The sequence below is a fragment of the Protopterus annectens genome, chromosome 10.part0 (genome assembly GCF_019279795.1).
Source record: "Protopterus annectens isolate FY-2018-M chromosome 10.part0, PAN1.0, whole genome shotgun sequence".
In the NCBI taxonomy this organism is placed as follows: domain Eukaryota; kingdom Metazoa; phylum Chordata; order Ceratodontiformes; family Protopteridae; genus Protopterus; species Protopterus annectens.
In genome coordinates this window covers 1,007,243,079-1,007,264,225 of record NC_056744.1, presented here as the reverse complement: position 1 = coordinate 1,007,264,225, position 21,147 = coordinate 1,007,243,079, and the positions used below count along the sequence as shown (strand labels likewise).

General features: G+C 38.3%; 1 protein-coding gene across 1 annotated transcript in view; it reads right to left on the bottom strand.

The window, feature by feature from the left end:
• Window positions 1-21,147, bottom strand: part of PTCH2 (patched 2) — a 154,042-nt gene that overhangs the window by 43,642 nt on the left and 89,253 nt on the right. The window contains exons 9-15 of the mRNA XM_044085763.1: window positions 20,983-21,114; window positions 20,697-20,852; window positions 17,485-17,577; window positions 16,713-16,838; window positions 13,249-13,367; window positions 10,948-11,350; window positions 5,006-5,318 (exon numbers count right to left, since the gene is read on the bottom strand). Of these exons, the coding sequence (XP_043941698.1) occupies window positions 5,006-5,318; window positions 10,948-11,350; window positions 13,249-13,367; window positions 16,713-16,838; window positions 17,485-17,577; window positions 20,697-20,852; window positions 20,983-21,114 (1,342 nt within the window). The remainder of the gene's footprint in view (window positions 1-5,005; window positions 5,319-10,947; window positions 11,351-13,248; window positions 13,368-16,712; window positions 16,839-17,484; window positions 17,578-20,696; window positions 20,853-20,982; window positions 21,115-21,147) is intronic.

Sequence of the window (21,147 nt, the reverse complement as noted above, 5' to 3'; positions counted from 1 at the left end):
GTTCCACAGGGTCATGGTTAGCCTGCAGAGCAGGTAAGCTTGGGTCTCTCCCCCCGCTTGTTGATGTACCACATAACTGTGGTGCTGTCTGTTTTTATTACCAGGGGTCCTGGTGAAAGTAGGGATCTGAAAGCTGTCAGAGCATGCTGAACAGCTAGCATTTCTTTTTGGTTGATGTGCAGATGAATTTGACTTGGGCTCCAGTGGCCTTGAATGCACTTGTCGTCCAGATGTGCCCCCCGGGCATAGTCTGATGCATCTGTAATTAGGGTCTGTGTGGAGTGGGGTTGTGTAAAGGGAAGTCCTTTATTGTGGTTGCATGCTGCTGCCTACCCAAGAAACTCTTTCCTTAGACAAGGTATGACAGGTATGATGCTTTCCAGGTCCTGAGAATGTTGGCCCCAAAGACTTTTTAAGTACCACTGTAGTTTCCTCATATGCAGTCTGGCATATGGAATTAGTAGTATGCAAGAGGCCATGAACCCTAGAGCCTGCAGGATTGTCCTTGTGGATAGCTGGGTTCTGGTGGCCATTTGAATGAAGGCTTGTTTTTCTGGAGTAAAGAATGCCATCTGGGATGCTGTGTCCAAGCTTGCTCTCAGGAATACAATCTTTTGACTGAGGACTAGTTTTGATTTCTTTTCATTGATGGCGTACCCCAGTGAGATTAGAAGATTCTTTACAAATGTCAGGTGCTGCAATAGCTTTTCCTGACTCTGCCTGAATCAGGCAATTGTCCAAGTAAGGGTATATTTGAATATTTCTCTATCTGCAATAGGCAATGGCTGGAGCCAGCCATTTTGTGAAGTAGATAAGCCAAAAGGAAGTGCAGAGAACTGATAATGCATTGATTCTGCCCTGAAACATAGATAATTCCTGCATGAGTCCCTAATAGGGATGTGCAGATAGGCTTCTTTTAGGTCTAGGGTGGCTAACCAGGCATCTTTGGACAGCACAGGAAGAAGCTGCTGAAGGGTGAGCATTCTGAATTTTGGTACCACCAGGAAGGTGTTTAGTATGGAAAGATCTAGGATTGGGCACCAAGTGCCCTCTTTTCTGGGTACCAGGAAAAGTCTGGAATAAAACCCTTGACCTCTCTGTTTTGCAGGAACAGGTTAAATTGCCCTTATGGAGAGCAGGGATTGAACTTGGTTTTGTGCCTCTGCCCACTGGTTTGGAGGAAGGTCTGGGAACCTTTTTGGGGTTTGCAGTCTGTGGAAGTAAAATCTGTATCCCTGCGATACAATGTTGAGGACCCATCGTTCTTTGGTGATGGAGGTCCAGTTTTTTGCATGGTGGGTAAGTTTTCCTCCTAGGAGTATGAGCAATTGGGCAGAGGTGAGGAGTGGAGTTGAGAAGTCATTGTGAATTATTTCTGTAAGGGGGTGGCTTAGCACTCCCTTAGAAGTGGAGGTACTCCATTGCTTAGATCTCTGCATACCCTGAGACTGTAATCTGGGGGGGGGGGGGGTCTGTTTCCCCTGGGTCTAGTTTGAGATGGCCTTGAGGGGGCTGGAAAGGACCAATGTTTCAAGGGACAATGCCTACTAAATCTTGGGAGGCTGCACCTGCAAAAAATCTTTGACTGTCTGCATAGACTTAGCTTTTTCTTCCATCTTTTTTAGAATCTCTTCTGCTTTGGTGCCAAACAAATTGTTCTTATTCAGAGGAGCATCTAGTAATTTTGATTTGACATGGTCTGGTAAGGTCTGTTCCTTAAGCCAAGCATGCTTTCTCAGTACAGAACCAGTGACTGCTGCCTTGCAAGATGCTTCTAGGGCGTCAAACGCACATTGCAAGGTATGCTTGCTGACTTGGCTTGCAGAATAAATAAGCTCCTGTAATTCTTTATTTTCTGCACAGTCTGTAAAGGTAGATAATTTTTGCTTAATAAGTTCCATAATATGTTGCTGATATTTCAGCATGTGAAACTGACAGTTCAATGCCCTAATGGCTAGAGTTGCAGAGGTGTATACTTTTTTACCCCATCTGTCTAAAGCTTGGGAATCCCTGTCCGTAGGGGTGAGATCCTTAGCTGTAGTTGCTTTTACACCTTTAGGCCCTTGGGAAATTACCTCAGGGTCAGCAGTAGGATTTTTGAAAAGAAATTTGTGAGAGTCAGGGACTCTGTAGTACCAGTCTGGTTTCCTTGGAGCAGGGGGTAAAGGTAGCACCAAAACAAAAGACTGACGTTGGTGTTAGCCGTTTGGTTTTTTGGATATAGCAGGGGGTAAAGTATCAGGTGTTAGACTGGATTCCATAAAGATATCATCCACAACATCCAGAACTGGAGGGATAGCTAAAGGTCTATGTTGTGGCAAATCTAAAAATTCTCTGAGTCTCTTTTTGAATTGAAGATAATCATGGCATTCCCAGTGGAAATGCTCTCTTAAAGTATGCAGGGTTTCACCAAAAGAAAAATCCTCTGAAGGGGAAGCAGAGGGAATGGATTCCTCTGCAGCTGAATCCTCATAAGCAGATAAAGGCAAGTCTTCATATTCAGAAACCTCAGAGTCATCGGACTCTAGGTCAGTTAAAACTGCTGGGGACAGGTCTCTTTTTTCCAGAACCTGCCCTTGCCATGACCCTACCTAGTCTTCCTTCCCTTTATGTACCCTCAAAAGGACCATACTTAGTACCTCATTACACGTCTCTCTCCAATGTGTCTACTATGCATTTGCACAATTTTATACAAAAATGTTCATTGTTGACCTATTGAACTATATCAATGTAAAAGTGTTACTTAGCTTCTTTTTAATGCAACTTTAACTTTATGCATGTATCCCAACATATGTGAATCATTTTGCTATAACTGCTATTATATCAATATTGTTTAAAATTGTACTTGTTTAAAATGTATTACTGGAGCTTTTCTCCTCGGGTCTCCACTGAAAGTGGGCCAAAATCCCAGTTGGACAAACCCAGTTAACAAATGTCAATAAATAAATAAATAAATTTCTCTTAGCAGGGGAAGGCTGGCTTCTCCTAATCAGCATGATCAGGTCTTCTGCCATTTTAATCATTTGAGATTGTGGCAAGGAAGCAGGTGCTTGAGATTGGGTCTTTGTTTTTTTAGGTGTAGCTCATACTCTTGGCCTTAGAAACTTGGTATTTTAGACAGAACTGAAGATGCGAAAGAAGTCATCGGTTTGTGTCGAATATCGGTAATGCAAAGAACTTCCACAGAAGCCAGTGCCTGCACCGTGGCTCCGGACCCATCCAAGGTAGAGACATTTGCAGGTTCCATAGTCAAAGAAGAGTCTTGTGGCACACCGGACTCCAAACAGGTCTAGGTAGCGGCCTGCGAATCCATCAAAGTGGGCATCAGGGGTTGCAAAAGCGCCTCACTGAGTACCGGCAAACTGGCAACTAGCTTAACGGAAGAGTTGTCAGCAGTTTTGGACCTGTGCGGTCTGTCTCTTTATCCTTACGTTTTTTCAGAAGATTGGTAGTCGGATGACTTACTAAAGCCATTTTGGAATACGGAGATCAAGAGCGAAAGTATTTAGCAACAATAAGGGCCCAAAGATGAATAGTTCTGGCAATGAACAAAGCACAAAACCGACAGCGAGGAACGTCGTGGTCTGGGCGTAAACAGGTGACGCAGTAAGAATGGAAATCTCAGTGTGGTATTTGCTTTCCACATGCGAGAGAATTGTTGTTTTTCTGACATCGGTTAGAGCAAGAAAAAAGGATCCCCAATGGGGTACTTAGTTTTAGAAGACTTCAGGATGTTTCAATTCGGAAACGAAAACTCAGGTAGTGGCCGATCGGCACTCATGCAAACTGCTTCTGCTTCAAGCTCCTCAGCAAGAAAGACTGATGTAATGGCGTTGGCTGTCTGCTTTTATACCCCTGATGATCTGACATCAGTCCTGGAGTGACAGCAACTGATGCAGAAATACTAAGTCTCTGGTATTCGGGCCGACTAAGGGCTACCTGCAGGCAGATAACCCAAGTGTGATCACTGCAACAGTGAAACACAAAGAACATCGTACTTTCCACTGTAAGTAGAGTTACCTTTGCCTGTGCATGGTTTTACATTTATCACTTCATACTAAACAGTATATTTGCACATGTCATGCTATACCTCATGTCACTATTACTGTATTGTTTGCACACATTAATACAAATTATGCTTTTTACTGCAGATAGACTATGATGGGCAGACAGCTGCAAAAATATTTCTTGTATTTTTAACCTCTGCATTCTGTTTTTTTTGCCAGGTTGCCTCTTTCTGGAATAACCACTAAGTGAGCTACTTAGTATAAATATAAAACAGATTTATCAGATGCTTTTTCATAGGCATATAAATATTGAACAAAATTAATACAATATGGTTATACATCAGACAACCTTGTAAAAACAAAACAACTGATCAAGTAACATCTAAAACATAGTTAAAAACATGGCAATACAAAGCTAGTTGTTTAAATGCAATGCTGGTGATCTTGGTAAGAGCAGTAGCCTAGATGGGAAATTTTAGCAAAGGTTTTGACTGTCTTGCTGTAACTGGGACAGTGAGAAAGGATGCTCCAGCAGCCTTCTAGAATAGCACCCCTTGAGGACATGTGAGAAAATGCACTGGCAGCTAAATAAGTAAATGGAGGATGCCATATTATAGGCGCAGGTTCAGTTAGCTATTTTTAGCCTGTTAGGATCATTATAAGTCTACAACTAGAGTGATGATAGGACACAAGTATAAATAAACAAGACACCCCCACATCTGAAGCATAATGTCATTACTGTTTACAACCTGACTCAAGAGAGGACTAGGAGTGGTATTAGATGAACAGCTGGGAGAGCACAGGGCTGTCTGTAAAAATGTGTTATAATACCTGATAAAACAGAAAAAAATGAATGTCAGATGTGTTTACCAACCTAATCTTTCTGCAGTTAGCAGAATTAAACAAAGACTACAAAAATGTATCTGATAAGAAGGCCTCTTTCCACTGTAAAGTCTGACGAAGCATCCCCTAAAAATGAGACCTTAAGGGAATCTCACCTTGGAGCCAGTCCTGGAAATAGTGCAGCCACATTCTGGGTAGCTTCTTGTTCTGGTCTCGGACGATGTACTTCACACTTCTGAATTCCTCGTGGAGTTCCAGGAGAGCCTGCTGCGACTTAGCATAATCAAAGCCACCCTTGGTAATCACAAACATGTTGTAGAAGGAAAAATACTTGAACTGGGTGGAAATGAATTCATATTCTTTTGTGTCCCTTGGAACAATGTCTGTTAGGTAAAGCCCATCATGTACCATTGTGGTGCCATACATTCCAAGTCCTAAGAGGCCCACGAAGAGAACCACGACAATCACCTGATCATAGAAAAAAAAAAAAGAAGCCAGTTAGACACCCTAGATAAGGCCACTCCAATTCTAGATTACATTTTACTTACAGAAGCACTAACTTCCATGTTTCACTGGTTACATATACCATAAAACAGATGTTCCACACGCTACAGGAGTAGATAATAAAACGGCTATGCCCTTGCACTAACCCAGATTAATAATCTCCTTACTGCTATACTCTCCATATTCCGATTTCATTACTGCTGCTGAATGTATACCTTTTCTCAATACCTCAGAGTATGAGCTGTAAGCTAATATAAGTCAGTATTAATTTAGCCTTTCTTAGCAACTATGATAGAGCACTAAATTGTTTATCTAGCTTTCTATTGTATAAACATGTCTCTACCTCATAAACACTTGTTACTATTTCTTCTAAATAATGCAAATTATATGATTACTGACGGGCTATGCAAAATTTGTACTCTAGCCTTAAATATGTAATGTATCTGATGGTAATGGTTCAGATATTGTGTCTAATCTTAAACAATTTGACAGTCATTTATTGAAGTTTAAGAAACTACAAATAGAAATAATTTACCTACGAGAGTGCATAAACCTGAAGATAATTCCCAAAGGACTTCGGCAGTGGAAGTATCCTTCAGGGACACTGAAGCAAACAGAATTTTACTCCCGTTTGGTTCGTCATTTTGACCAGCAGGGGTTTCAACTACTAGAATTACTAATCGAAGAATACACACAACAAATGACACCTTTAAAAGACAAATTGAACACCTTGGATGCTTTAATTAAATCGGATCCTAGTTTTGTTCGTTATGAATACGATTATACTAGGATCTTTGCTAGTATTAACACTTTGGTCAACAAAATTGGCGAAACCAAGCGAAGGAAAATCCAGAGGGACCTCTCCGCCTATGAGAAAGGGGTTGCGTACCCGGACCCTCCCACTACTAAAAACGTGTCTTTTGGTGCTTTGGTTCCCACATGCGTTCACAATAAAGTTTTGGACGCTGATGTCCAAGAGGTAGGTGAGACCAACTTGGACAGTTTTTTGAACACGGACTGTAGTCAACTAACAGACACTGAAGCATCGCCTCAAGGTCCAAGAAGAAGTGACCGGATAAATGACAAAAACAAAAAAGACAATCGTGCAAACAACGGAAACAACAATAAACCTCAGGATTTTTCCTACAACAAGTTCGGTCCCCGGAAGAAAACGACCTGGACCCGCAAAGGCCACAATCGGTTTACATCCAACAACAAAAAGAAGGGTCGTTAGAAGAATGGACTTTAAACATCTTGAGAAGTAAGAACAAAGACTTTCAAGTTTATAACTACACAAATTTTGATATTTGTTCGAATTCAATTGAACTTTTATCTAAAGGTTTTTCCTATGCAATACAAACTAATTTTGACATCGCTAGAATTCTCTGTGATGTAAAAATGTTTACACGAAAACTAAATTTGAAGTTAATTTTCGGAAATAATACTAATTTGCCATCTAGAACAGAGCACATACCTAGCGTATTTAATCCTCCACTTGACAACAATTTAATATTGTTTGAAAAAGTCTCAGAAGTTCACTTAAGAAACTTATATAATGAAGTGTGTAGGAATAACCATAGAAATTTAGGTAGTAAAGAAAGGGAATTAATTTCACATATCAGAATACATCAAATACGGGTAATGAAACCCGATAAAGGCGGGGGGGCCGTCTTGATGTATGAGAAGGATTATTTAAAGAAAATGCATCTATTACTTACTGGGGAAGAATATAAGTTAGTATCCCTCAACGAATTTAACCAAGCCTATAGAAAAATTAAAGATCTTTTAAGTGAACTTTTCTTAGAAGGGAGCATTACATTAGATTTGTACCATTATTTTTCTATGGAAGCACCAACTACCCCGGTGTTATTTGGCATCCCAAAGTTACATAAAGATTCCCACAATCCCCCATTTAGGCCTATAATAGATGGTAGAAATTCTATTACTTATTCTTGTGCCAAATGGGCTGACAACCAACTTAAGGAATTTCTTAAGACCGAGGGGCAGATATGCAAGGATTCGTGGCATGTCTTAAAGAGTCTCAACGACATCCCTTTTCAAAATGAATTAACATTCGTGACAGCTGATGTCAAAAATCTTTATACTGTTATTCCTCATGAAATAGGTTTAGAGTGGACACGTGAATTTTTATTACAAAAAAAGTGTCTTGGGATGCACGTAGACCTCATTATTTCCATCTTGGAGATTGTTTTGGCCAATAACTATTTTATGTTTGGGAAAGACATTTATTTGCAAACTACAGGGGTCGCGATGGGTTCCCCTGTTGGTGGTAGTTATGCAAACATAGTCATGGCCTTCTGGGAAAGAACCTTCCTTTTCCCACATAAATTATTTCAAGACACTATTATTAAATATACACGTTATCAAGATGATATTCTAATGATAGCAAAATGTGGAAGGGATAAAATAACTGAGTTAATAAGTGAAATGAATTCATTCACTTCTTTTCTTGAATTCACATACCAAATTGGAGAGACATCTATTGACTTTTTAGATATTAACATCAGTAAAGACAGTATAAATAATGTCTTTAATACAAAAATATACCGTAAACCAACATATAGTAACTCTTTTCTACATTTCACGAGTTGCCACCCCTATTTTCAAAAGAAGGGGGTAGTAAAAGGTCAGCTCGTTCGAGCTTCCCGTATGTGTTCCACGGAGGAGGGTTTCAAAGAAGAATGTAGAATTCTTTGGGAAATGTTTGAAAATAGGGGTTACCCCCACAAACTTTTGAATACGGTATTTTTAGAAGTTAAAAACAAAAGGAAAGAAGGCATATTTGCACCATTATATAATGGGACATCAAATGATTTAAATGATGAAAATGTTAGAAATGGTGCTATTAATGTTGGTGACCCTGAAAATATTAACCAAGTCTCTACCAATGACAACAACAACAACATGAACTATAGTGTTGGTTTTATAACACAGTTTAATCAATATTCCCCACAAATAAGAACTATTTTGCAAAGTAATTGGGAACTACTCATGCAAGATAGAAAATTACATTCCTTAGTGGGTTCACATTTAAAAGTAGTTTATAAAAAGGCCCCTTCCATGAAAAACCTATTTGAGTATTCCATCAGACCTTACAAGACCAATAAGGGTATGTTTAAATGTGGGCGATGTAAATACTGTAAACACATACAAACAGGGTCTAATTTTATGATAAGGGGGTCTAGATACTACATTAATGGTAAGTTTAATTGTGACACCCAAGGAGTTGTCTACCTTGCTAGATGTAAAGATTGTCCTGTTTATTATTTCGGTAAAACCGAAAGGTTGCTCAAGAACAGAATCTATGAGCATCTATATGCTATTTCTAGAAAAAATTCATCTAATGCTCTAGCTAAGCATATAATGGACAACGAATCTCATAGTTTCTTATTTAATGTTGTGGAAAAGGTTGAAAGAAACCCTAGAGGAGGGCCATGGTATTTGAAGTTGCAAGAATCCGAACTACTATGGCAACTGAAAACTAATGCCTACAACTACCCAGGCATTAATGATGCATGTTCCATTAAATGTTTACTAAATATCAAGGCTTTGGAGAGATAGAGAGAAAAAGACATACACACACAAAATTTTGGATGAGACAGTTTTATGTCGTTGAAAGGATGAATTTTCTAGATGTAGTTTAAATTAAAAACCATATTTAACATCTAATGCATTAATGTTAATGGAAGTTTGCTTTGGTGTCTCTTTAAGATCAAATTTATTATACAAATTTATTACACATATTACTATTATCAATGTTATTATTATTATTACTGTTTTTTATTTTAGTATAGAATAGATATTATTTAACATAAAACACATTTAATTTTATTATATGTAAAGATAATGTTTGGTAATGTTGGTTTGGGATGGATTTGTGTGTAAATAATTATACATTTGCTTGAATGCACATTTTTTACAAGTCAACTTTTGCGTGGTTGCTGCATTGTTGTCTTAATTGAATGAATTAATGTAATTACTTAATTAATTGTGGGTTTGGTCTAAGCACTTTGGACCATATAAAAATGTAAGGTGCTTTATTTTACTTTGTCTGAAGAAGTGCAGGCAGTGTCCTGCATGAAAGCGCTAACTAAGTAAAAAGTTTGGGATTTTATCGACTGGCGTTATTTGTTCAGCCTCCGTTTATTTGTTTTCTGAGTTTGTGTTTTGGATTTTAATGTATCTGATGTTGCTAGTTCTGTAATGGAGCTTTTCTCCCTGGGCCTCTGCTGAAAATGGACATATATCCAGTTGGACTAGCCCGGTCAACAAATGTAAAATAAAAAAAATAAAATAAACTCAAATTTGCTAGCATCTCTACCGGTCAACCAATAAAATTACAACTTTGTTACATAACAGAGTATTTGCACTAAGTACTTCAGTGCAAGGAGCTTAAGGGATTCTTTTGGACATATCTGGTATATTCTGCTATGCTTTATTAAGGTAAAAAACTGATCTGTCCATGGCTACTGTCTACTTCTGTGGTGACAGGACAGTCCTTTACCGAGTAACAGACAAACTCCAACATGTCATGTTCACCAGAAACGCATACAAATGATGTCATACCAATCAGTGTATGCCATGGACAATGAGACCACTCTCGACTTGCCTTCCTTTTTACAAACATACGAAAATGCTGAGAGAAAAACGCTTGTCCTTTACCTTTCTTCTATCCCAAACAATTTAGGGGACATTCAGTGACTCACTTCCCATAAATCTCATCAGCAATTTTAATTTAGGCATCTACATCCTGTCTACAATATAGCAGTCATGTAAATCAGTCTTGGATCTTGCCCCATTCAGATACCACCTATGACCTTCACTCCATTCTGTTCTTCTGACTCCTGCCCACCCCAGAAACACAATATGTTTCCCTCTGTTCCTGCACGAAACACTCAGAAGTGCAGTCTCGTAGCTCCGCCGTTCCATCTCTCTCACCATTCTGGTAACTCTGTATCTTCAGTGTGGTTGCTAGAATTTGATACTATTAGATTATTTGAAACTATCAGAATCTGAATTTGATTAAAGGTATGGATTTATTAGTGTCCTGTGCAATGGAAAGATGACCGAAGTATCCCTCCTTTAGCAAGACATCATAGCACTCTAATGACCTGACTTTCATGCTGTTGGGAATTATGTAATATCTTATAAAGCATAACAGAATTAAATCTCTGGCATATATCAGCCCACTAATACATGAAGTATTTTGGGGGAGGACATCCCCTAACTTGGTTTACTTTGAGGTTGTACCAACACTTTGGAAAGGAATTCAACTTAATATTCCACATAGTCTCACTGAGGATCAACAATTTACATGACTTCCTTGCTGAAACGTTTGGATAAACACAGTCAGCTGTCATGTACTAACCACACTCTTATTTTTAGTAATGGAGAGCATAATGACTGAATATCGGGGTCTTGATGTTATACCTATCCCTCCACCTTCCTTTAAACACATTACAGACAAGGATCTCAACAATACACATTACAATTATGGACAAAATAGTGTGCTGAGAAATTAATTAGTAATGTTTACAGTCCAGCAGTGTCATGCTGTATTACATTTTCTTACCTTACTTTCTGTTTTTAGCAGCAAGGGAGCATACTTGTCTTTGGCAAAATCAGACAAGTTCCATTTGAAAAAAGGCAATGGCACACACTCCCTAACTCCCTTCGATTCATCCACTTGTGCAAGAAGGTCCCGAGTGGAGCTGGAAGTAGGGAAAATCTGGGATCCAAGGGGGTCAGGTGGGGGCACAATGACAGAAGGTGACGTGGATATTTGTGATGTTGGGGGCAGGATGGTGACAATGTGCTGCCCTGAAGGATCGCACTGCGTAAATGCCTGAACAGTTGTCGTGATCTGGGTACTAGTGGTAATAGTTTGCCGTCCAAAAGAAGGGTGGAATGTATGGTTGTCATTGGCATCTGCGTACTCCTGAGACTGGATTTGAATTACTCGAGTTGAGCATGGACTAAAAATAAAAGAGAACACAGTCAGAGTGCTGAAACTAAAGGTTTTTAAGTGAAGTTATATACTGTAAAGGTACATAACCACTCTCAGATATATGTACAGAAAATAAATATAACAAATAATTTACTATGAGCTGCACCGTTATGCCACAATACATGCAATTTGTATGTATACGAAACATGTCACTTCAGCCACCAAGGTGTACATTTACAAAGTACCGCCAGCCATCTAGAAGCATGTTGTTAGTCACATTAAATATAGCAAAGGTTATGAGATCATACAATAATGCGATATAATAAACTCTGTTTCACAAATGCTTTTATCTCTTTCACACCTACAATTACATATAACACATGTGAACAAAGGGATAAGATAGCAAGCTATTCTTCGTTAGACCTTGTTGAACAACAGGTCGACAAAGTTCTAAAGCAATTAGAAGCATCCTAAAGAATTACCATCCTCCTTCCTGCGAAAGTTTGAGCATCACACAGCGCCAAAAATGTCCTTACTCCACATATTGAGTATAGTTTGTCAACAATCTATCTAAATCCTCAACAAAACATTGCTTCGTTTCAAACAGCTGAGAAGAAAATGATCAGATTCAGTCACTTAGGAAACAGCACTATGACATCATACAAAACAAATAAATATATAGTTACTACTTGAGGCCAGGGCACATTTTTTACCAAGTATTCTGACTTTCATGCTATTACATGAAAGCTACTGCCCAGCTTCAAAAAGAAAAACATGATACTTGTCAGAAGCCCACAGTACAGCCTAAGAAGTCAAGACCCTACAACTACACCCCCCACCCCCCAAACGTCATGTTAAGAACAAGCACAACTTTCTACAAAACTGTCTCTATAGTATGGAATATCAAGACACCCTACAACTACAAAGACCCCACTCCCCATGTATCATGATAAGAACAAGCAGAGCTTTCTACAAAGCTGTCCCTGTAGCATGGAACACTTTGCCAAACAAACTACAAAACATTAGCAAACTAACTCTCTGAATTGGTCTTGAAAGTGCACTTTACTAGCAAACATAAACAAAGAACAAGGTTAGACCTGGGATATGGTCCCTAATCCAGCCTACCAAAACAATTACAGTATACTCAACAATTTGCACTCACAATGAACATAGTGACAGCTATATCACCAATGTAAAAATAGCCATAGTGCATAATGCAGTGATCTGTGCAAGTAAAATTCATGCACAAGTACAACTACAGTAGTTACTGAACTGTAAATGTTGGATATAATGAAATGATAATGTAAATGATGGTTTGAAAGGTAACTTGCAAGGTAATCTATTTTTTAAATACTGTTTTAAAAAGTTATTAGTGTCTCTTGACCCAGGTGGAGACCAAAATGTTATTTGGACTAGTTCACTTACCAGATTAACAAAAAATAAATTAATTAAAAGTAAAATTAAAATAAAATTCAGTGAGTGCACTGATTTACAATGAAGGAGTGTATTTTGAGGTGTGAGCCATTACTGTGCACCTACAATACACGTTGCTACATTGAACATCATAAATCAATATAGTCATACGTACTCGGGTAGTATCTGTAGTTACATTAAAATGTAGTACCACAGTCTGATCATATAAATGCATGTAAAGTACATAATTACATTAAAATCTGGTATAACAATCTTATCACCTTTTGGCACCTTTACTATTTAGTTAGGTCATTCTAGATTGTATGTGAGGCAGCTGTGTCAAAGAAAACATTCTATAGCGCAAAGCAGGCGATATTTAATAAGCACAAAATTTTACACCATGAACTAGCTTTAAATTAATTTCTGCCATATCTAATGCGTTACCTAAACATCTAATGACTCCACTCATACCATTGTAAGACACATTCTGTAACAGACCAAAAGTAGCTTTACCTGTAGAAACAGCAGAGAATGTCAAGTCGTTTGTCTTCACGCCGGCGAAGATCAAGACTTAAGATGGCAGGAAAGATGAGCAGCACCATAGCGAAATTGAACACCACAACAATGGCAGCCTAACAGACAAGCACAAAAACATTTTGTTTAGAGTAACAAGACTATTAAATGAGTTACATGCTCATGTTTTACATCACTTGTCAGGTTAATCCATCTGCATACCTAGGAATAGCACTAGATGTTTATAGGCAATAATGCATAAAAGCGTTTATAGTCTTGACCCAAATGGCAGTAATTATATATGACCTTTCATAAGCAATGCTACTTATATAACTTTTTTATTATTTTTTCAATAAATGATAAGAATGAAGGAAAAGGAAGAAAAAAAATGTCTTTGGTTGTGTGTGCACAATTTCATCTATACACACAAGTGCTATAAAATTATATGTAATACATCTGCTTACCATGCAGTTTAAAACTAGGCGTCCCACATACAAATATATAATAAAAAATCAGTTTTGGTCAGTAAAACAAACTGTTTTTGAAACCCACTCTTGAGAGGGCTGCAACTTTTGCAGTTCCAGGTTTTAGTGTTCAAATCACCATAGAATTTCATCTTTAAGGCTTCACTTTCTACAAAAGACCATGATTAATTCATTAAATCGTTTACCAGACACCTGGCCTTCTCACCAGAGCAAAATGCTCCCAGAAGTGAATTAATCCAAATCACCACAGGAAAAAATGGCAAATCTGAGCACAGCAACCCTGAAGGTCATTGAATGTAGCTTAAAAAAATATTTTTTTAAAAAGACATTTTACTTAAAATAAAAATGTACAAGCATGTTTTTATTGTGTTCAGAATACAAAGGTAACTCCCGTAAATAAAACGAGCTGGTTAAAGAATAAAAACATTGTGAGAAAGATAAAATAAACAGCTCAAATAACATAAATGAATTTAATGAACCATACTAGCCAACATCAGTTTTGCATAAGTGCTACACCTGAAGAGGCATTTATGCGAAAGCTGGTGTTGGCTATTATGGTTCATTAAATTTGATTATTTTATTCTCTGTGTTACTTGAGATGGTTATTTTGTCTTGTTTCACCTTTTCCATGTCGCCTTTATCCAACTTTCCAAGGTCACTTAATGGGCAAAGTGAAATGATGAAGTCACAGATGTTATCAGGGGTGAAAGCGGCAAGTCATTTTTATGCGTGTGATTATTAAAAATTTTTTTTCAGATAAGACCTGATTCTTTTTATAGCATTTATGCCATAGATTATCATGGTGATTGGCCGTGAATTTAGAAACATTTGGGGAACATTACATTGATATTGGTTTCGGCAATTTTTCCATCCTCTCAAGCTTCCAATTCTTCAGGTTACTGTTTTTTTTTTTTTTTTTTTTTTTTTTATGTGCTTGTGTATGATAATATTCAGTGGGAAATCAGGAATGTTGCTTAAGATTATGGGGCAATTATGAAGTACAACATTTATCTGGCCACTTTTATTTTGGGTTTTCCTAAATATAACATAGCTACAGTTAAATATGAGAACAGAAGGAGACTTTATCATTTTAGTTACCCACATCCAGTTTCAACTTCTACAAACAAATCAGGAAAAGGTATGACATCCTAAGCCTGTAGTACTTGATTTAGGGAAACTTGCTTTACATTATCTGATGGACCACACATGATGACAGTGAGAAACAAATAAGTGGGGAGATGCAAGAGACAGAGACACAGACAGTGACAGAGAGAGAGAGAGAGAGAAACCAGTTGATGGAGAATGATCCAGCACTATGGTCAATTTTTTTTCTGATTACATTTTCAACATGTCTTTTTCTAGGTCACTTAAAATGTCAGTGCTGTTTTCTGCCTGAGTTTCTGTTCCACTTTAAAGTTGGGGTCAGAAGAAATTGCTATGAAATAATATTCATTTACGTTGATAGCATTTCTTTGCTGTCAGGTCATGACCCTGTTTGTCAAGTCAGAAGAAATTGCTATGAAATAATATTCATTTACGTTGATAGCATTTCTTTGCTGTCAGGTCATGACCCTGTTTGTCAAACAAAAAAGTCTGTGTCATCAATGTTACCATTTTCAGACATATATGCCCCCCCCGAGTCACATTTTTAGACAAGTACTTTACTTATTTTTTGCACATGCTATTGAGCTCCTTAATTTCTGCATGCACCTACAGCTCCTGTGGTATCCTTGCTGGCTAGTGCCCCACAACCAATATACATTGATTCTGCATGTCAGCTCTGTCCACTGCCACCACATAAATAACTACAATGTTATAAATGCAACAGAGAGGTGTCAATTCAGGAGCTACAAGAGACTCAGGATCCCCACGCAAAGACAAGGACGATGTCTCATTACAGATATCCCATCCCAAGATAGCCTGCAACACCTAAACCTCCAAGAGCACAGGTCCAATAGTCCAGTCATTCCTCAAGGGACAATGGAGAAGCAGTAGTATTGTCATCTATGTGGAGTACCTGGTTTTTAATTTATCCTGTACTATCTCCCCAAGAATGCCCATTGATGTTCTCTGGGATAGTGCACTCAACGTTTATTGCACGAGACTGTCATTCATAGGTTTTTCGGTAAGTAGGTTAGCTGCCCTTGTGGCCATTTTACGCCTACCTAATTTCTCTTTTGGTGCTCAAATTAACCTATACAATTCGGTGTCCAGATTGACCTTTTCCATCCCATGGCTGATGGTGAGAATAACTAGGATCATGTTATACATGCATGGGATAAAGCATTTACACAGTTTCAAATGTGATGTAAACCTGTATATGCACCCCTGCCCCTCACCCCCAAGGCAAATACTTCCATTACATTACTGGACTTACACATGCCCCTCCTCTCCCCACACTAATTGAAGCAAGTGGGCTTAGCCCCTCCACTCCATTTCATTCCACTCCCACCCCACTTTGGGACCGCTAATCAAACCCAGGTTTCTGGGTCTAAGTCAGGGCTCTATTCTTCTATGCCACAGAGCAAACTCAGCACCTGATAATATTTTGTCTTTTACTTGGTTTTTGCTGAAACTCGACATGGACAAAATATTGGAAAAAAATAAAAACAATTAACGCAAGCATAATGGAACTGTTACAAGAGTGAAGCAATGAAGTATTTTCCATGTACATAGTGTTAGAATAGCATTTTTTACTTTATATACTGACATCAAGATCAAATACAGAAATATGAACACATGCATAACTTTTAATTCACTGTCTAGTAGCTTTGTTTGAATCCCATTGCATCTCTCTTCAGTTACTTTTTTCCAAATTCCACATATCATATTGTGCAGAATGATAGAAATTCCTGTTTTGTTCCTAGGTATACCCACAGATGTGAAATGACTGGCACAAATGAAAGGAGTGAATTAATACCCACTGCAATAACATCAAATACATTTCTAAAGTTGTAGTATGCATCTAAGAAATAATACCTGCAAGGAGAAGGCTCTGAGGGCAGGAATAGGTACAAGAGCTGCCATGAAAAAAGCAATCATGTTATTGATGGATGTGAGGGCCACACTTGTGCCAGTGCGCCGAAGACATTCACCTGTCCTCTCCTGAAACAAAGAAGCATCATTTAGTATACCAATACTGACCTTCAGAAGAAAAAAAAACGTTTATAAAATCTGTGACATTACTTGGCAAGGAAACTTAACCAACCTTACTATATTACTACCCCATCATGGTGATCTTTTTCCACTATGTTTTTTTTGTTTCAGGTTTTAGCTCTTCTCTTTTAGTTTTAAATGCAAACCAGCCACGCCCCCACTCCTTCTCAGTTTTTCTCCAAACCCCCTTACTATTACTCTGATCCAAATTAATATTGAAATGCACTTCTTCCTGTACATAGTAGATGGGCTGTTGTCCACTTCCCCTTTCACCCAGTTATATTTACAGTGTTGTCCTCATCCCACTGTCTGTCTCTTTTTCTTACACCCTCTCCTATATGCTGTTTTCTCCTTTTTGTCTCCTTGCACCTCCCCACTTTTCTATTCTGCCTTCCCCTGTGCCCAGTGCTAAAATTAGGTCAATTGGTATCCTCATTGTGATTCCCCCCTCAACGAAGAATTAGCAATAAAAAATGGTCCTTGTCATTTTAATAAATATGAAAAAAAACTCTCTACTAAATAACAGGGCATTAAGCATCAAGAAAAGACAGGAACATGTCAGTGTGATAAGAAATGCACATTTTCAGAACTTTACCTTGATTGGAATGGTCAAACTGGTTTCAGTAAAAGCATGAGCCAGCAGAAACATATCATCTACTCCGATTCCCAAAGCAAGAAATGGCAAGACCTACAGACAAAGGGCAGAGGCAAAGTCAGTGTTATGGGAAACTAAACCCCGTTGACTTACAGGCTGCACTCCATTGTTCAGTCTTCAAATTCAGCCTCTCAAAACAGCAATACACACAGCAAAGCCACATCAATGCCACAGTGGTCAACAGCTAATGATGACTGCCCAATCTTTGAAAATCCTAACCTCTGCTAAAGTTCTGGTGTGGTGTTCTTTGAAATTCCCACTTTGTTTTACATTTCTGATGCAAGATTTTTTTCACGCTCCCAGTTCCAGTATACATCTAGTACATCTAAGACCTTAAAGGACCGCTAAGGTCAGAAATGGGAAAAATGCTTTTAACTGTATTTTAATTTAAATACTGCACTGAGAGACCTAAATGCATGTGTTATCTTGGATCCAGCTGCTTCTCTCCCACCTTATTGGAGTTAACAATGAACAGTAGTCCAGCAACTTCCTAGACAGTGCCTGTAACTTCCATCAACCCAACCAAAATACATATACAAAACAATACTATCTCTCTTCCTCATGATAACAATAAAATAGTCTCCTTTCTACTCCTGGACCTCTCCAAGGCCTTTGATACAGTCTCCCATCCTCTTCTTCTGTCCAAACTAACACACCTAAATTTCTCTTCTACTTTTACCTGGTTTTCTAGCTATCTCTCTGATGGTCTTCAGTCTGTCAGATGGCCCTCAGCTCTATCCCCTCCCAGTAAAAATGGGAGTCCTCCTAGATTCTATCCTTGGCCCACTACTTTTTAATATTTTCACTAATTTACTATATACCTCTTGTCCCCAGTCATCCCTTATAAAATATGCAGATGACTCTACAGTCATCACCATCTCAGACACTCCCTCCAACCTCTACTCTGCTACCCAAAAATCCTTTAACTCTCTAGAATCCTGGCTCTCACACAACAAACTAATTCTCAACCCAAAGAAAACTAAACTCTTACTCTTACACTTTCTCCCCAAAATCCTCAATAATCTCAAAACAACTTTTACTTTACTGTCCCTCAATAACACATCTATCACTGTTGAATCCAGCACAAAACTATTAGGAGTAACAACTGATGACCAAGTAAAGTTTGATTTACATTTGCTTAACTGTATTAAAAAGACACACCAAAAGCTTGGACTCCTTTACCACAACAAAGGGTTCTTAAACAATGCAAAAATAACCCTCTCTCATGCATACCTTCTTCCTACCCTAATGTATAGCTGTCACATTTTTACTAATCTGAACTCTTCACTCAAAACTCGAATCAACCTACAACAAGGTAGCTAGATTCGCTGCACACCATACTTATAAGACTCACCGCTGTCTCTCTCTAAAACACTTAGACTGGCCAGGATTACCACACTATCTCCTCTTCTCTCAACTACAGATAATTCACTGTTATATACCAACACTCATTCTGCCCTAGCCTTACTCCTATAATCTCTAAACTTTCCCCAACTAGGTTTCTATGCAGCTCAGAACAAGACCTGCTACAAATATATAAACCCAAGACCAAAACTGGTTGCAACCTCTACAGCTTCAACCCTGCCTTATCCTGGAACAAACTCCCCTTAGAAATCAGATCCATCAAAAACCCTAAAAATTTCAAAACAGCCACTAGAGAATACCTAAAAAAAATCACTGGACTTGCCACTGTACCCATCCTCCTTAACTACTTTCTCTTTCATCTAATACTTTTACTACCTCCTCCCATCTCACTAACACATTTATTCCTGCATACTCTCACTAGCCGCCTTTCTTTGTACATTTTATCTAAACTTCCAGTCTTTTATCAGCCTTTAACCTCTATTTTTGGCATCACTCTGCCTCTCAACTCCTCATTCATTTTTCTTTCTCCTCTACAGAATCAATATATGCCAAAATGACAACAAACTAGTTTTATAACATTGCTATTTATCAATAATGTTATTGTTTTTCTTTGTACTGGCATTATGTTTACACTTGTCACTACCTCCAGACCAACTACTTGTGAAAATCTAAACTCACATTGTACATATTCATTGTATAATTATGATTACTTATCTACTTTTTATAAATATTCACTGTATAACTGTGATTATGATTGCTACTTCTTTTTATAAAAATTGTATTTCACTGTGGAGCTTTTCTCCCTGGGTCTCTGCTGAAAATGGGCTACTCAGCTCAGTCGGACTAACCCAGTAAACAAATGTAAAACAAATAAATAAATAAAATGTCATCCTTACTGCACTTATTCTCTAATCCCTTTGAAAAGAAAAACAAACCATATCATGTTTCCTGTTTCCTGCCTCCTTCAGCTTACAGTGGGAAATTAGGACGCAAGCACAGGTGTCCAGGTCCTTTCTTTCTCAAAAGAATGGTTGGCTACCTGCAAGGCACCCTGGTTTTGACTTATCTGCCATCTCACCGATAACTTAAACTTGTTCCTACACTCAGTTACTTGCATCCAGGTAGGTGCCTTACTTCCAGATTAATGATCTGGTGTAATCAGTATATAAGATAAAATGTGTATGTGTGTATATATATATATATATATATATATATATATATATATATTTGTGTGTGTGTGTGTGTGTGTGTGTTTATATTGGTTTGGTCGACTATAAAGATAGTCAACAAGTGTGCGAGATCGACAATCCCTGGGTAGGGGAATATTTCCTTCCCCGGTGATTGTGCAATCTTGGAATTAGTACATACAATTAGATAAGTGTGGTAGGTGGATCCCCTCCTCTGGGGGACAAAAAACAATGTTTTAAAGTTGCATGCACTGAGGTTCTTCCTCAGCACATGTGAATTAGGTAGTCAAAGTTTTGGCTTTCGACATACAGTGGTTTACCTTCAGGATGTCGACGTACGTTTTAGTCCACCACTTGAAGGTAAATCAAATATATGTTTAAAGAAATGTATAAGATATAAATTTGTAAGATGGAAGACAACTGTGCCCATCTACTTGATCTTCCTGAAGGCTGCAAAAATAAAAAAAAGTCAAAACATGCGCTACCTAAATGCTATTTTCTTGGTGTGACATTCAGAGTACAAGAAAGCATAAGCACAACAAATATAGTAGCGGAGCATAACTTAACAAGGCTTAGCTGCTGTTCAGCTCTCCTATTTACCTGCGTAGTAGCTGCATTGAAAGAAATTCCAAGAAGAGAGCAGAGACCTAGTCCAGAAGCTACAGAGAGAGCGACCAACAGAACACCAGCCAGTCCTACGGCACCTTGGGATTTTGAACAATCCCATCGCAGCATGGTGACACAGGCATACGCAAGCTACAAAAATAGAGAGGTTCAAGTGGGAGAGATCATGAGCTTCACAGAGTGAATGTCTGTTACAATAAAGAATTTAAGAATAATTAAAAAAAAAAACAAAAAAAAACATACATGATTCTAGGAAACATACCATTAAGAGGTAACCTCCTGCTACTCGAATAACACTGACGTCAGAAAAGGATTTCAGGATGTCATTGAGGGTCGTGGTCGAAAACGCATGGACATTTTGAGAGGAGTTTTGAGGAATGGCTTGGTGTGTAACCTGCATGTGGGGTAAAGAAACCAACACAGACAA